We start from the raw sequence: 18,173 nt of genomic DNA, 5'->3' as shown, positions 1-18,173 counted from the left end.
TTACTGCCAGTTCCATTCAATTCACTATTTTGACTGTCAGTTCCTTTCAACTCACTATTTTTACTGTCAGTGCCTTTCAACTCACTATTTTGACTGTCAGTTCCTTTCAACTCACTATTTTGACTGTCAGTTCCTTTCAACTCACTATTTTGACTGTCAGTTCCTTTCAACTCACTATTTTGACTGCCAGTTCCATTCAATTCACTATTTTGACTGCCAGTTCCTTTCAACTCACTATTTTGACTGTCAGTTCCATTCAATTCACTATTTTGACTGTCAGTTCCTTTCAACTCGCTATTTTGACTGCCATTTCCTTTCAACTCACTATTTTGACTGTCAGTTCCTTTCAACTCACTATTTTGACTGTCAGTTCCTTTCAACTCACTATTTTGACTGCCAGTTCCTTTCAACTCACTATTTTGACTGTCAGTTCCTTTCAACTCACTATTATGTTGATTAATGTCCTCCATTTGTCTCTCCTTATGATTTTGTTGCCCAGCCAATTCTGAATCATCTTTTCTTTCTCTGTTAACATCACTATTGGATATATCTAAAATAGTCTCATTTTGTTTACGATTTTCAATTAAGGGGATATTCAAAGGGGGTTTAGTTTCTGTGTCAAAAGAATCGACAGAGGGCAAATTTTTCCTTCCCTTGGTGCCAGATGTTGGCAAAAGGGTTTTAGATTTTGAGCGTGTAAATAAATGGGAATTTACATCATCTTCAACAGTATTTTGTATTTTGTGCGAATACTGCATGGCTTTATAATCCCTTTTTAACTTTTCTAAATCTAATTTTGTTTTACTGGGTCCTTTTTGAGTATTTGGATTAGGATGTGCAACATACAATTTTGTTGAATTTTCCTTGGTTTTAGAATATTCTACTTCACTGCATAATGAAAGTCTTGAACTCTGTCTCCTTTCTGTGTTACTTCCCTTGGGGCTACCCTTTATGGGTGAGCTCATTGACCTTGTCAGTCGTTTACCCAAGGGCACCATGTCTTCACAACGGGGTGACCTCCGAAGGGAATATCTTACCCCAGCTTTTGAACGTATTTTGCTTTGTTCCTGAACTCTATTAAGGTTTCTGTTAGCTGAGGATTCAGTATGCAGCGTATCCTGTGATGTTTTCTGACAAGAATCTGTTTTGGTGAGACAGTCACTTATGTCACTATCACCATCTGATACAATCTGACTAGAAACTCTTCGTCTCCGTGGACTAATGATCTCCTCTTCCTCTGGTGAAGTATGAATGGCAGTGTCTGATGTGCGAACCAAATCATCTTCCTTGCTGAGACTACAGTTTGAATTATCTTTCAAACCTTGAAGTTTTTTAGACTCTGGAACCAGAGATTCATCCACTTGTTCTTCCTCAGATAAATGTGATTCACTTTCAATAGTTGTGGCTGATTGTCGACGGAGTAGCTTCCCTTCAACAGATTTCGTAATGCCGATATCTTTCTTGGCTTTAATTTTATTTTTTAGTGTAGGTTTTTGAAAATTTTTCCTGTGATGTAGTAAGAGTTCATCCTCCAGTTGTTGGGCTAGCTGATCATCATCACTCTGGGATGCTCCATCAACCGGGGAGTCACACTATAACACAAAGGAATGGCATCACATTTATATGATAAGTTAGTATTGATAAATGTTTTCTTGCAAAATATTTATCGATCAACAATGGCAGTTATAGTTCTTTGTTAAGAAGTGGCATTATTAGACAAATTCTGAACTTTATCATTTATCTTGCCAAGAAACAATCTTTTCTTGAATATGAATGTTGAAGGTTTCATAAATATTAAGATAGAGTGGGAGGAACATTGTTTGTTTGATTGGTTTATCAGCCAAGATCATTTTCAGGTGGGGGTCTCCTTCAAGAAGGTATATTCTATAATGTCTTGTCCATTAGACTGGATATGTGAAAGGGGAAATAGATAACAAAGAAGATCTTACCTGTCTGGGTGGGGCTGGAGATGGTGGTAGAGGAGACAGGACGTGGACAATAGGACTGAATGTCCACAGCAGAGATTCCTCGTCACTGTCCTTGCCTTCCTTTTCAGTTCCATCGTTTTCCAGCATGGCATGACAGCTCACAAATGGAGGTGATACATCATCTACAATTTAATACTTTTCTGTTTGTTTAATGATAACTACATCTTTCACACTTTAGAGTGTGCAACATAAACAGTTTGTAAAGCATAAATGGCATGTTTGACAGTACATCATACCTTCTATATCTTCAACATCGGATTCATCAGAATCCAGGTATGTGGCCGTTTTCAGTCGCTTCTCTCCCTTGGGTATCAAATCTGTAGCGATAGATGTTAGCAAAATAAAGACTGGACCTTCATGGTCACTTGTCTATAAAGTAATACATGCCTGTCTGTAAAACTACTAGATTACCTGTCTATAGAAATTATCTGTTTAGTACCTGTCTACTAAGACCAGTCTATTAAAACATCCTGCTATAAACATCATCTGCCTATCACTTCTATTTTCAGTAGATAATATAGCCTGGCTTGAAAGCTGATAATTGTAACTGGTTTTAAAATCAGACTATAAGGATGGTGCTTAGAATTAATTTAAATCGTAAGACAGGTTGCCTACCATGCTCCTTCAGAATTGACCAGTACTTGTCAAACCTCTCCTGCAAAAGCGAAAAATCATCCTCTGAATTTCAAGCACTGAACGAAGATTAATGACTTTTATTGGTATTAGTTGATATGTATAAGAACTAACTTGAGTTTCCGTTCACTAATACATGGTCTTACGAACTGTTTTGTTACCTATTTATATAAAGGATCACACATGAATTATATACGTGATACTTAATTTGATCAGGCATCTGGTAAATAAGTAAGACAAAAAATTCCCTCAATCATATACCTTAGAGCCTTACAAGTAATCATGAAAACAACATCTATTAGACATAAAATTTAAATTGACAAATTTCTCACATAAAATCTCTTTATTAAACAATGACACAAGGCACATGATCCAATGAGCTCATGACATCACTATGAATCATCGGAACCTTCAGTCAATCACAACTAGGTGTTATTATACGAGTCGTTATAACAAAATTGATATCATAAGCATTATAACACTGAGTATAGGGTGGTTACGTGATGCAAACGTATAAAATTATATTTCATGGTAAGACCCATTAGCCAGGGATCATCAGTCTTAATCAAAAGATTATTTTTCATTTTTCTGGAGCTGGATTGTTATAGGATAAACATTATAAAAAAAATTATAAAAAAAAAAAAAGGATAAACACACAAATAAAAATACTCCGTTTTTATATTCCTGCATCAAAGTGCATTGTACACTGGGGTAATGTACAATGCGCTTTGATGCAGGAACAAAAATTCTGAAGTAATCTTCACATATCCACTGACTTTCTTTTCCGAATACCTTACACAAATCATTAGAACATTCACATTTAACTTCAACTGAACAACTATACTTTACTGGAAGCAGTAGGTGGTGTCAATATTTCAAAATACTGGTACAGAGGGAAGAAAATAGGGATCAGGCATCAAAAGACATATACCTGGGATATGTTTGGTCTGATGATTTTCTAATGTTAAAGGTCAAATGAAATTAAATGGAATAATGATGATGCCCACATAGTTCGGGCAAAACTGGTCGACAAGATGAATAAACCTACTACCAACTTATCCTGAGCTTGTTGCAGTTGATACTTGCATTGTTAAATGGAATAATGGTGTACCATGCAGCCCATTACGTTTGCAATGATATTTTTAGCTATTTTAATTATAATTATATTAATCAGACTTGTGTATTAAATGTTCTTCAACATTCAAAAAGCAAAATTTTAATTAATAAAATATAAAATTTTATCATTAAAAAAAAAAATTGTGAAAATTTTGACCTGTTAAAATTACTGGCTATACACTACGGAAAATTGCTGAACATCAACCTGCCAACATCAATTGTTATTCAGGACGGCATCCCTATGTAAGTCAGGTGAGTACAATGTGTTGAGTGTGTACATTTTTAATAGACAAGATAAGCAGTGACACATCTTTTAACAGAAATACAAAAAAATAAAAAGATTCAACTTCTATAATGTTCAACAGTCAGGAAATAACAACAATAAAACTGTAAAAATCTTTAACCTATTAATCTATATTTAGGTTATGTCTAGCTGTTACAATCTAGTTATAAACTAAACAGAAGAAAAAGAAGCAAACGCAGTGACTAGGTATACAATAATATAATACTACATTATCTAAAATCAGCTTGTTGGATTTTCAACATACCAGGGACACCTTTAGTCTTTGATGTAGTTTCCTCTGTTTTTTAACTGTCTCAGCATGTTCTTCCTTTAATGCTTTGTTCTTATCTACAAAATATTAAAAAATACTCATAGAAACATGACAGATTAATAAACCATACTGATAGAAACATGACAGATTAATAAACCATACCCATAGAAACATGACAGATTAATAAACCATACCCATAGAAACATGACAGATTAATAAACCATACCCATAGAAACATGACAGATTAATAAACCATACTCATAGAAACATGACAGATTAATAAACCATACTGATAGAAACATGACAGATTAATAAACCATACTGATAGAAACATGACAGATTAATAAACCATACTGATAGAAACATGACAGATTAATAAACCATACTCATGGAAACATGACAGAATATTAAACCATACTCATAGAAACATGACAGAATATTAAACCATACTTATGGAAACACGAGAGAATATTAAACCATACTCATGGAAACATGACAGAATATTAAACCATACTCATGGAAACATGACAGAATATTCAACCATACTCATGGAAACATGACAGAATATTAAACCATACTCATGGAAACATGACAGAATATTAAACCATACTCATGGAAACATGACAGAATATTAAACCATACTTATGGAAACATGACAGATTATTAAACCATACTCATGGAAACATGACAGAATATTAAACCATACTTATGGAAACACGAGAGAATATTAAACCATACTCATGGAAACATGACAGAATATTAAACCATACTTATGGAAACATGACAGAATATTCAACCATACTCATGGAAACATGACAGAATATTAAACCATACTCATGGAAACATGACAGAATATTAAACCATACTCATGGAAACATGACAGAATATTAAACCATACTTATGGAAACATGACAGATTATTAAACCATACTTATGGAAACATGACAGAATATTAAACCATACTTATGGAAACATGACAGAATATTAAACCATACTTATGGAAACATGATGGAATATTAAACCATACTCCTGGAAACATGACAGAATATCAAAAAATACTCATAGAAACATGACAGATTATTAAACCATACTTATGGAAACATGACAGATTATTAAACCATACCCATAGAAACATGACAGATTAATAAACCATACCCATAGAAACATGACAGATTAATAAACCATACCCATAGAAACATGACAGATTATTAAACCATACCCATAGAAACATGACAGATTAATAAACCATACCCATAGAAACATGACAGATTATTAAACCATACTTATGGAAACATGACAGATTATTAAACCATACTTATGGAAACATGACAGATTATTAAACCATACTTATGGAAACATGACAGATTAATAAACCATACTTATGGAAACATGACAGATTATTAAACCATACTTATGGAAACATGACAGATTATTAAACCATACTTATGGAAACATGACAGATTATTAAACCATACTCATGGAATCATGACAGAATATTAAACCATACTCATGGAAACATGACAGAATATTAAACCATACTCATGGAAACATGACAGATTAATAAACCATACCCATAGAAACATGACAGATTATTAAACCATACCCATAGAAACATGACAGATTAATAAACCATACCCATAGAAACATGACAGATTAATAAACCATACCCATAGAAACATGACAGATTATTAAACCATACCCATAGAAACATGACAGATTAATAAACCATACCCATAGAAACATGACAGATTAATAAACCATACCCATAGAAACATGACAGATTAATAAACCATACCCATAGAAACATGACAGATTAATAAACCATACTCATAGAAACATGACAGATTATTAAACCATACCCATAGAAACATGACAGATTAATAAACCATACCCATAGAAACATGACAGATTAATAAACCATACCCATAGAAACAAGACAGAATATTAAACAATACTTATGGAAACATGACAGAATATTAAACCATACTTATGGAAACATGACAGAATATTAAACCATACTTATGGAAACATGACAGAATATTAAACCATACTTATGGAAACATGACAGATTATTAAACCCTACTGATAGAAACATGACAGAATATTAAACCATACTTATGGAATCATGAAAGAATATCTAACCATACTTTTTGAAACATGACAGAATATATCATACTTATGGAAACATGACAGAATATTAAACCATACTCATGGAATCATGACAGAATATTAAATCATAGATACATTTTAATGAAATTTGATTAAATTTGATGTAAAATTTTCTGGCAGAATACATTGTAGATTTCAAACAATATCTATAAACTATTTTCACTGTCCGTAACCATGTTAAACAGCATGCGACTAGAAAATAAGAAAGTAATGTAAATAATATATCACAGCGAATTAAAACATGATGACAAGATCCTGACTCAATAAACACTCTGTCATGAAAAACAACCGATGAACATAAACTTTTGTCATGTTGTTTGTAATGTAAAAAAGATGAAAAAGAAAATACAAACAAAGTTCTGGAGATGATAGCAAAAATTTATCCGCATGATCCTGATAAAAATAATTGCAACAAAATCAGTTATCAACCCATCCTAAAGTACTATCAATTTGAACCTCAACCATTGAATGTGACTGATAAGATTTTGGACAGGAGGGAGGTGACATTTTAGGTTAGTGAGTTCAACCTAAACCAGAGACCAAATATATATGTAAACACCATATGACAGTGACCTGGCCGATCACATGACAACCTATTTTTAGGGTTGTTTGTACATAAAACTATAGAACATGTTGGAGAAAATCTTTCATTGATAGAGTTGTAGTTAACATGCAGAAATAACAGAAGTGATCATTCTTCATCTGGTATATAACACAACCTGCCCTTCAATATTTGGCATTCACTAAAATATGGAATATTCCATTCAAGGTAAGCCTGCATGTTTTGAATTAAGTCATAATCTTTCAATGTTAGTGTCCATTGATATCTGAGCATTTTCAGGTTGCTACAAACATGCTGAAATGGTACAACATAGCCAAAGTACAGCACAAACAATGTAACTCGCCTAAAAATGTATAGCACAGACAATGTTATAAGGCATGATATGGTAGTACAGCACAGACAATGTTATAAGGCATGATATGGTAGTACAGCACAGACAATGTTATAAGGCATGATATGGTAGTACAGCACAGACAATGTTATAAGGCATGATATGGTAGTACAGCACAGACAATGTTATAAGGCATGATATGGTAGTACAGCACAGACAATGTTATAAGGCATGATATGGTGGTACAGCACAGACAATGTAACCAGACATGATATGGTAGTACAGCACAGACAATGTTATAAGGCATGATATGGTAGTACAGCACAGACAATATTATAAGGCATGATATGGCAGTACAGCACAGACAATGTAACTAGACATGATATGGCAGTACAGCACAGACAATGTTATAAGGCATGATATGGTAGTACAGCACAGACAATGTTATATGGCATGATATGGTAGTACAGCACAGACAATGTTATAAGGCATGATATGGTAGTACAGCACAGACATTGTTATATGGCATGATATGGTAGTACAGCACAGACAATGTTATAAGGCATGATATGGTGGTACAGCACAGACAATGTTATAAGGCATGATATGGTGGTACAGCACAGACATTGTTATAAGGCATGATATGGTAGTACAGCACAGACAATGTTATAAGGCATGATATGGTGGTACAGCACAGACAATGTTATAAGGCATGATATGGCAGTACAGCACAGACAATGTAACTAGACATGATATGGCAGTACAGCACAGACAATGTTATAAGGCATGATATGTTAGTACAGCACAGACATTGTAACTAGACATGATATGGTAGTACAGCACAGACAATGTTATAAGGCATGATATGGTAGTACAGCACAGACAATGTTATAAGGCATGATATGGCAGTACAGCACAGACAATGTTATAAGGCATGATATGGCAGTACAGCACAGACAATGTTATAAGGCATGATATGGTAGTACAGCACAGACAATGTTATAAGGCATGATATGGTAGTACAGCACAGACAATGTTATATGGCATGATATGGTAGTACAGCACAGACAATGTTATATGGCATGATATGGTAGTACAGCACAGACAATGTTATATGGCATGATATGGTAGTACAGCACAGACAATGCAACCAGACATGATATGGTGGTACAGCACAGACAATGTTATATGGCATGATATGGTAGTACAGCACAGACAATGTTATATGGCATGATATGGTAGTACAGCACAGACATTGTTATATGACATGATAGATATGGTAGTACAGCACAGACAATGTTATATGCCATGATATGGCAGTACAGCACAGACAATGTAACCAGACATGATATGGCAGTACAGCACAGACAATGTAACCAGACATGATATGGTAGTACAGCACAGACAATGTTATATGGCATGATATGGTAGTACAGCACAGACAATGTAACCAGACATGATATGGCAGTACAGCACAGACAATGTAACCAGACATGATATGGTAGTACAGCACAGACAATGTTATATGGCATGATATGGTAGTACAGCACAGACAATGTAACCAGACATGATATGGCAGTACAGCACAGACAATGTAACCAGACATGATATGGTAGTACAGCACAGACAATGTTATATGGCATGATATGGTAGTACAGCACAGACAATGTAACCAGACATGATATGGTAGTACAGCACAGACAATGTTATAAGGCATGATATGGTAGTACAGCACAGACAATGTAACCAGACATGATATGGTAGTACAGCACAGACAATGTAACTAGACATGATATGGTAGTACAGCACAGACAATGTAACTAGACATGATATGGTAGTACAGCACAGACAATGTAACTAGACATGATATGGTAGTACAACACAGACATTGTAACTAGACATGATATGGTGGTACAGCAAAGACAATGTAACTAGACATGATATGGTGGTACAGCACAGACATTGTAACTAGACATGATATGGTAGTACAGCACAGACAATGTTATAAGGCATGATATGGTAGTACAGCACAGACAATGTAACCAGACATGATATGGCAGTACAGCACAGACAATGTAACCAGACATGATATGGTAGTACAGCACAGACAATGTAACTAGACATGATATGGTAGTACAACACAGACATTGTAACTAGACATGATATGGTAGTACAGCACAGACAATATAACTAGACATGATATGGTAGTACAGCACAGACAATGTTATATGGCATGATATGGTAGTACAGCACAGACAATGTTATATGGCATGATATGGTAGTACAGCACAGACAATGTTATATGACATGATATGGCAGTACAGCACAGACAATGTTATAAGGCATGATATGGTAGTACAGCACAGACATTGTAACTAGACATGATATGGCAGTACAGCACAGACATTGTAACTAGACATGATATGGTGGTACAGCACAGACAATGTAACTACTCATGATATGGCAGTACAGCACAGACAATGTAACTAGACATGATATGGCAGTACAGCACAGACATTGTAACTAGACATGATATGGCAGTATAGCACAGACAATGTAACTAAACATGATATAGTAGTACAGCACAGACAATGTAACTAGACATGATATGGTGGTACAGCACAGACATTGTAACTAGACATGATATGGTAGTACAGCACAGACAATGTAACTAGACATGATATGATAGTACAGCACAGACAATGTAACTAGACATGATAGGTAGTACAGCACAGACATTGTAACTAGACATGATATGGTAGTACAGCACAGACAATGTTATAAGGCATGATATGGTAGTACAACACAGACATTGTAACATGTAGCTACAAGGTAATATAAAGCATTCTAGTCTAGATTACTATATATATATGACAAACATTTACATGTACCTGTATATCCTTATTTGGTATTCATCACTTTTTGAAATAACTCTAAAGCCATAATTCATTATAACTCAATGAAAACCAGAAAATGTGTGAAAGTTCAGCATGCATATTTGTTTCAATTTTAGATAAATAACAGCTTCAACAGCAAAATAGAAATTACCCATTACTACCATGTTGCCAGTCTAAATTTTGACCTTAAATGTCATTGTTAAAATATCAAGAAACAAGAGGTCATGGACCTGAACAATCATCTGACTAAACTGAATCAAATTTCAACTGCAAAGAGCCATAACTAATAAAAGTTAGATTAAATTGGTCCCTGGTCATCACTTAACTCATTCAATGTCTTATTAATGTAGCAGAATACAAAGTTTCATAAAAATCTAGCTTTAATTACTCAAATATTTGTGATCAGAAGATCTGTGATAACAATATTGCAAAGGGCCATAACTCTGTAAATTTTCATTAAACTGATTCTATTGTCAAAACTCTTTGGAGATCTTGGTGATATAAGGCTGAAGACCATGTTTCATGAAAATCTGTTCATTTGTTGTAAAGTTACTGTGTTCACAATGCCCAATGGTAATAAAACAGCAAAGGACCATTACTCTGCAAATTACAATCAAATAGGTTTTGTCAAACTTATGAATGATTTTGATGATCTATGACTGCAAACCAAGTTCAATCAAAATCTGTTCACATTCATTTACCCCAAGTTATTGTGATCACAAAGTCCATGATGAGAAAACTGCAATGGGCTATAACAAGGCTGCATACGAAGTTCCATCAAGATCTGTTCATGTTAGCTCAAATAACTATGTTCTTGAAGTTCATAGTGAGAAAAACTGCAAACGCCCATAACTGTGTAAATCATCATCAAATTGGCCCCATTTTCAAATTCATGTGAGATCTTATCTTATAGATAACTTGGTTTTCATTTACTCAAATTCTTGTCTTCATAAAGTCTAATGGTAATTACACTTTAAAGGGTCATAACTCTGTAAATTACCATTGAATCCATCACTGCCTCTACCATACTTGGACAAAATACTGTCATTTCTTCAGCAGGAGTTCAATGAATTTGCTATTACTATATATCCCCTTTTGGGTTCTGCCTGACCCACCCCACTGGTATGCACAGTCCACATATTACAGCACACCATGCTATATCTGGTATATGAAGTCCATTGCTACAATAAACAATGCTATTTGGTGGGTTTTTGTTAAGCATAGTCTATATGTTAAAGCACACAATGCTTTATAGTGGGTATCTGTTATGGAGAGTCTATATACTTTAGTATACTATGCTTTTTGGCAGGTATGTTGTATGTACAAACTAAGTATTACAGTACACTAGGCTATGGGTAGGGTTCTATTGGTATGTACAGTCAATCTATTACAGTGTACACCAAGCTATATAGTGGGTAACTGTTAGGTCCAGTCCATCTTATAGAGTACAACAAATAGGGTGGTCGGATGGCCCAGTGGTAACGCACTCGCCTTTTCACCTAGTCATCCAGGATTCCATTCCCAGAATGGATGAGAAAACGTATGGGGTCACCTGCCCAACCACGTCGGTTTCCCCCTGGTACTCTAGTTTCCTCCCACACTCGCACGCTTCCATCCAAGCAAACAAGAGTGATTAAGATACGTTGCAAAGACATGCTTCGCAATTGTAAAATAAATGTACATAGTTGATTATTATAGCAATAAACTATATGAGAGGCATCAGGAGGTATGTTAGGGTACAGGCCATCTATTACAGAACACCAAGCTATTTGGTGGTATGTGGTATGTTAGGGTACAGTCCATCTATTACAGAACACCAAACTATTTGGTGGTATCTGGTATGTTAGGGTACAGTCCATCTATTACAGAACACCAAGCTATTTGGTGGTATCTGGTATGTAAGGGTACAGTCCATCTATTACAGAACACCAAGCTATTTGGTGGTATCTGGTATGTAAGGGTACAGTCCATCTATTACAGAACACCAAGCTATTTGGTGGTATGTGGTATGTTAAGGTAGTCCATCTAAAACAGAACACCAAGCTATTTGGTGGTATCTGGTATGTAAGGGTACAGTCCATCTATTACAGAACACCAAGCTATTTGGTGGTATCTGGTATGTTAAGGTAGTCCATCTAAAACAGAACACCAAGCTATTTGGTAGTATCTGGTATGTTAGGGTACATTCCATCTATTACAGAATACCAAGCTATTTGGTGGTATCTGGTATGTTAGGGTACACTCCATCTATTACAGAACACCAAGCTATTTGGTGGTATCTGTTATGTTAAGGCACAGTCCATCTATTACAGCACACCAAGCTATTTGCTGGGTATGTGGTAGATATACATACATTACTGTGCTTGTTTCACAAACAGATAGCAAGTCACACATATTGTCTTCATGTAGATCAAACCTCTAGGGTCTTCAGAAGGTAAGATCACTTCAGTTGATTTTTTTTTTATCACAGAAGTGTTTTCAGGAAAAAAAATCACTACTTGATAGACTTGTAATGTTTGTGAAAGGTGGTGGATCTTTAGTATTAATAACCTGTTTTTGTTTTTAGATAAATATGGCACACTTAGCATTAATTTATTTCCATCAAAATTTTTCCTGAGTTAGGATACATTGATATGTGACTATCATGATGATATAGGTACACAGTATGTAGCATCTGTATTGGCTAATAACAATTATTTACAGTAAAATCGTGTGTAAACAATGTTACTACCAGAGTATTATCTGGAGATCATCTAACAGGTATTGAATTTTTATAGATTTTTAAATGGCAATCTCAATGTTTATTCAGAGACAAACATGTGTTTATTAACAAAGGACCTGTGTCACAGTTCATGTAATTTTGCCTATATCACAATTTAATCTTTATTGTGTGTTGTTTGTAGTACCTCAGTTAACTCCTAAGAATATATTTCTATTTTATGATCCTTGTCATGGGTGAGAGCCAGGGTGCACATCTTAGCTTAAAACATGTTCAAAAACCTATAACAAGTCATTAACTTGGGTCAAATCCTCTTCATTAAAGTCTGCTGCATGTTTTGAACTCAGATATAAAGCTAAATATTACAAATATAAAAAGTTATGTTTAATTGGGAAAAAAATCATAATTTCTCCTAAACATTTCAACAAATTCAAGTTTTTTGGAAATCTGCTTGACACATTTTCAGTTTTTGGTTCCTTCACCTAAAATATTTACAATTTTTTGGCCAAATATATGTACTAAAGATATTGAAAATTTCCTCAAACTATGGGACCGGTAAATTTGTTCCATGGACAGATTTTCTAGTGATGGCAGACTCAGGAAACCATTCTTATTTCTGACATTTCTGTTGTTTTTTATCCAAAGATATGTTTATTTCAATTTCATTCATTATTTCTAGGTGTCTTTAAAGGAATAAAAGATCAAGTCACATTTTGCTTCACTGAATTATAAACAGAAAAGGCTCACATGGCCTGTACTAGCTCTTTTTCTGAAATATGAAATGTATATCAAAGCAGCATTCCGTGCATCATTAATGAATCAATAAGGTGGTCGTATCTCTGTGTAAAACATTCAAGCTGAAGCTGAAGGCCATGAACTGGTGAACTTAGTCGATCAACCACCAGGCAATATTGCTTATGGTAAAAAAAGGATGATGTATGTGTTATCCCAAGTTGCAAAACAAGATTTGATGGTGGGCTAAAAATCAAAGAAAGAACTTCAAATCTGCAAGAAGTCTAGATTCTCCTCTAAATAACTGGTTGAAACAGAGAGTGGAAGTAAGTCATGTGTTAAGTGTTACATGAGGTACCTTAGAAAAAGACCATGTCCTGACTCAAAGGACGACACTCAGTGTAATAATGATTCTAAGGTTACTTGCCATTCATCTGAGGAGACTGAGAATAATGAAACAAGCTCTATATGTCTACCTCTTCTTCGCATAGAAGATTTGAAGCAAGCTTCCTCTTCACATCGGAAGTGTTCTTTGTGTTTAGAGTATAACGACAGCTGTAAAAATACTCCTAAGTCTCACTCTCTTAACCATAAATATTCACTTTGGTGCCCTCTTGATGCTCCTGCAAGTTCTGAACATCTAATAGGAAGCATCCTACATCCTGATACAAAGCTCAGTTTATACAATTAGGTTCCTCTGCAAAGTGAACTGAGTGGATTCCTTTCCTCAGTCATAATCAGTCATTCCATCAAGTATCCAAACATGAGAATTCCAAAATTAAGATATGAAAATTTATCAGGTTCAGACCTCCATACTGTAAGTACCAAAGCATCTTATGGTGATCAGGTCACTCTTATCTTAAATGGTACCTATATCTTCCTCAACAAAAGCAAAGATCACTAGTTTCAAAGGGCATCCTATGGTGGGCAGAAAAATCGTAACTATTTAAAGTTTGTGTCCATTGTACTGCCTGATGGGTTATGTTTAGACACAATTGGTCCATATCAAGGCAGTGTGAATGATGCATTTGGGACGTCCTGAAATCCTACAAGTAAATGACAATAAAATTTGGGAGTGTGGTTTTAGGGACGTCTTAGATCTTCTTGCTGAGCTGGGGTATACTGCTAGAATGCTGTTGTTTTTACCAGCTGGAAAATCACAACTGGACTCTTATTCAGCAAATAATAAATCAATGTTGAAACAGAAAACAATGGGTGGTAGAGTCCTACCATAGACATCTAAAGAAATGAGCAATTTTCATGGATCAACTTCCATCATATTACTTCATTGAGATCATGGATTAGTTAGTTGGCATTGTAACTGCATGTCTGAATGCCTTCAGAGGACACATATATGTTTCAAATCCACTTTGAGTGGAACGAGATACTAAAATAGCTCAGCAAATGTTTTCGCTCTTACAAAAAGACATTTTGGCAAACCGAGTTGGTGAAGACCACAACAAGATATGCAGAGCTAAAAGTGAGTGGCAGAAACTTGAAGAATCTGATATCTCATTCCCAACTTGAAGAATCTGATATCTCATTCCCAACTTGAAGAATCTGATATCTCATTCCCAACTTGAAGAATCTGATATCTCATTCCCAACTTGAAGAATATGATATCTCATTCCCAACTTGAAGAATCTGATATCTCTTTCCCAACTTGAAGAATCTGATATCTCATTCCCGACTTGAAGAATCTGATATCTCATTCCCGACTTGAAGAATCTGATATCTCATTCCCAACTTGAAGAATCTGATATCTCATTCCCGACTTGAAGAATCTGATATCTCATTCCCTCGTGTGGATCTGAGATACCTTGAGACCATCACATGCAGTATGTACCAAATCTTGGTTATATTGAAGAACATCAGACAGATAACAATAATTATGAAATCTGGGTCTTGCAGCTTGATGATGATTGCATCAAGTCAGTCTTGTCTCAAACAAAGTACAATGTCTGGATTCAGTTTGAAGAGAAGGAATCTTGCGATCCTGTGAAGGCTTACTATTGTTTATGTCCTGCAGGAAAGAGAACCTCTGGTATGTGTGCCCAAGTTGCATCAATAATATATTAGTTGGAATATTATTATGTGGATTTGGGACATCAAAACCAATGTAACAAACTGTAAGATCCTACAAACTAACCTGCCAATGTCTCAATGAAAGAAACAGAAAATAAGTCTCAGAAATCTGATTGGACATTAAGGATTAATATTTGTGAATTATCATCTTTGTATGCCTGAATTATGGCAACAATCATTATCAGAAATTATTTTGAATTTTTATTTTATATATAAAAAAAATCTTGAGTGACTTAACACATATAGGTACACCCTTTTGTTTCTGTTCCATTATGGAATGAAAAACATGCCAATAAACTTTAAATATTTTCATGATTCTGCCATCACCAAAAAATCAGTCACTGGTACAATTTTTGATGAAATTTTCGGTAATTTAAGTACATATATGTGGTCAAAAAATTAGATGAACAGCAACTGTAAGTTTGTCAAACAGTTTTCCAAAATTTGAATTTGATGAAAGTTTCATGAAAAATTATGACTTTTCTCCCAATTTAACTTCAACATTTTTTTTAGATTTTTAATATTTAGCTTTATACTTCACCCATGACATAGATCATGAAATTGGTCATAGTACAACCCATAGGTTACTTTTGGATTGTTTAAATATACATTCTAAGGAGTTAATGGTGTACTACAAACAAAACACATTAAAGATTTAAAGGTGATGTGGGCAATATTACATGAACCTTGAAACAGGTACTTAGATTTTAAAATCTTTTGTATCAGACAATGTTTGCAGAGTTTAAAGTTACACACCCAGTACTATTTATAGATGAGATATATAGTGTGACAATCATTTACCATTTAATACAAGGGCTGTCAGAGGGAGGTTGTGCTCCCGGAATGGAACAAAATTTAAGTAAGAAAAACAACTAAGGGCAATTATGGAGTCATGATTCTTGTGCATTTCCCTCTCTCTCGCTATCTACTTTTCCTATAAAAATTCAATCTCCCCACACAAAATGCACACTGTATTTGAAGAGTTTCTAGCTTGCAAAACACCAATTCATCCTTTAGCACATGTTGTGGTGCCCTCGGTCCTAAAATATTTCTTTATGCTATTTCATAGGGACATTTCTTAACCCTTACATTGAAATCTGCACTGATGAAAGAGAAATGTTGACTTCCTAGCTACCTTCCAGATCAAAGGAAATCATTGTTGATCTTTTGGAGATATCACATATACTATCAAAGCAGGAGTCTTATTTTACTCCACGTTTCTCCTCTCTGGATGATGCGGATTGTCAAGCCTGAACTGGTTGAACAATAATATAGTTTCTAACTATTCTTTCTTATTGTTCATCCTTTACTGGCACTGGTATTTACACTCCATTTACACTCCAAACCACGAGGATGCATTGCTGTTGTTCTGAGCAAACATGAAGACGGATACATCATGGAAACAGTTAACAATTTCCAGTTTATTGAAAACATTTCATTCCAAAGTAAAAGAATTAGAAATAACTATTTTCCTTTGATCCTTGAATGTGAACATCTTACAAGAGATCCTACAGTGATCTTGGCACCAATCATCGTTTGATCTTTATTTATCTTTATTTACTTTCGGTGCATCTGATCCCCTTCTCTTCTCTTTTTTGTTTTTGCTCATAATAATAAGACATTTGAAAAATCCTTTACAGAAATAGCTATAATAATCTTAACCTGCCAAATCCAAAATGGCCACCAGGAAGCCTTTTTGTTTGTTCTGATCAGTTCCAAAATCAAACAGGCACAACTAGGGATCAAAAGAAACTCATACATGAAATCTGAAAAAGATCTATACAGTAATTCTCAAGAAATAGCAATAACAAACTTTTAAAGTCAAAATCTAAGGTGGCTGGCTGTTTTGTTTTTTTATTTTCTTTTTCTTATCAGTACCAAAATCAAATGGGAACAACTAGGGACCAAGGGCAACCTATATATGAAATTCAAGAAATTTGAGAAAGACCCTTCCAGGAATTCTCAAGAAATAGCAATAACAACAATTGTTTATGGAGAGACGGCCAATGGAAGACCATGGACGCAAGGCGATTTGAATAGCCCATCGTCTGATGATGGTGGGGCTGAAAATATTCTGGAGCTCAACACTGCGTTCTCAGAAGCATTTTCTTGGCTAGCGGCAACTGTCATACTTGATGATACAAATATCTATATTTCTAAGAGTTCTGATCACAAACTCCAGAGTATCTCCTATTGCGGCAAGAAGAAGTAGAACCATTTGAAGTTTGTGAGCATATAGTCCTGTCTGACCGTTAAATTCTGGACACAGTAGAACATATTCCTGGAAGCAATAATGATGCAAAGATTACAAAAGCCATCATGAATAGTTGGTTGCCTTTTTTTAAACGAATTCTATACAATCAAGCTGTTTTAATGTACAAGGTCTTT

The 18,173-nt window shown here is 34.8% G+C and overlaps 1 protein-coding gene across 1 annotated transcript in view; it reads right to left on the bottom strand.

The window, feature by feature from the left end:
• Positions 1–18,173, bottom strand: part of LOC132548981 (uncharacterized) — a 54,434-nt gene that overhangs the window by 12,709 nt on the left and 23,552 nt on the right. Inside the window, 5 exon segments of the mRNA XM_060212886.1 lie at positions 142–1,592; positions 1,950–2,128; positions 2,225–2,305; positions 2,604–2,643; positions 4,286–4,368. Coding sequence (XP_060068869.1) covers positions 142–1,592; positions 1,950–2,128; positions 2,225–2,305; positions 2,604–2,643; positions 4,286–4,368 — 1,834 coding nt within the window.

This window comes from Ylistrum balloti, unplaced genomic scaffold, assembly GCF_031769215.1.
Source record: "Ylistrum balloti isolate Yb309-2 unplaced genomic scaffold, AGI_CSIRO_Ybal_v1 Utg369618, whole genome shotgun sequence".
Classification (NCBI taxonomy): Eukaryota; Metazoa; Mollusca; class Bivalvia; order Pectinida; family Pectinidae; genus Ylistrum; species Ylistrum balloti.
Note: the sequence above shows the minus strand (reverse complement) of the source record. Positions and strands in the feature narration are given on the sequence as shown.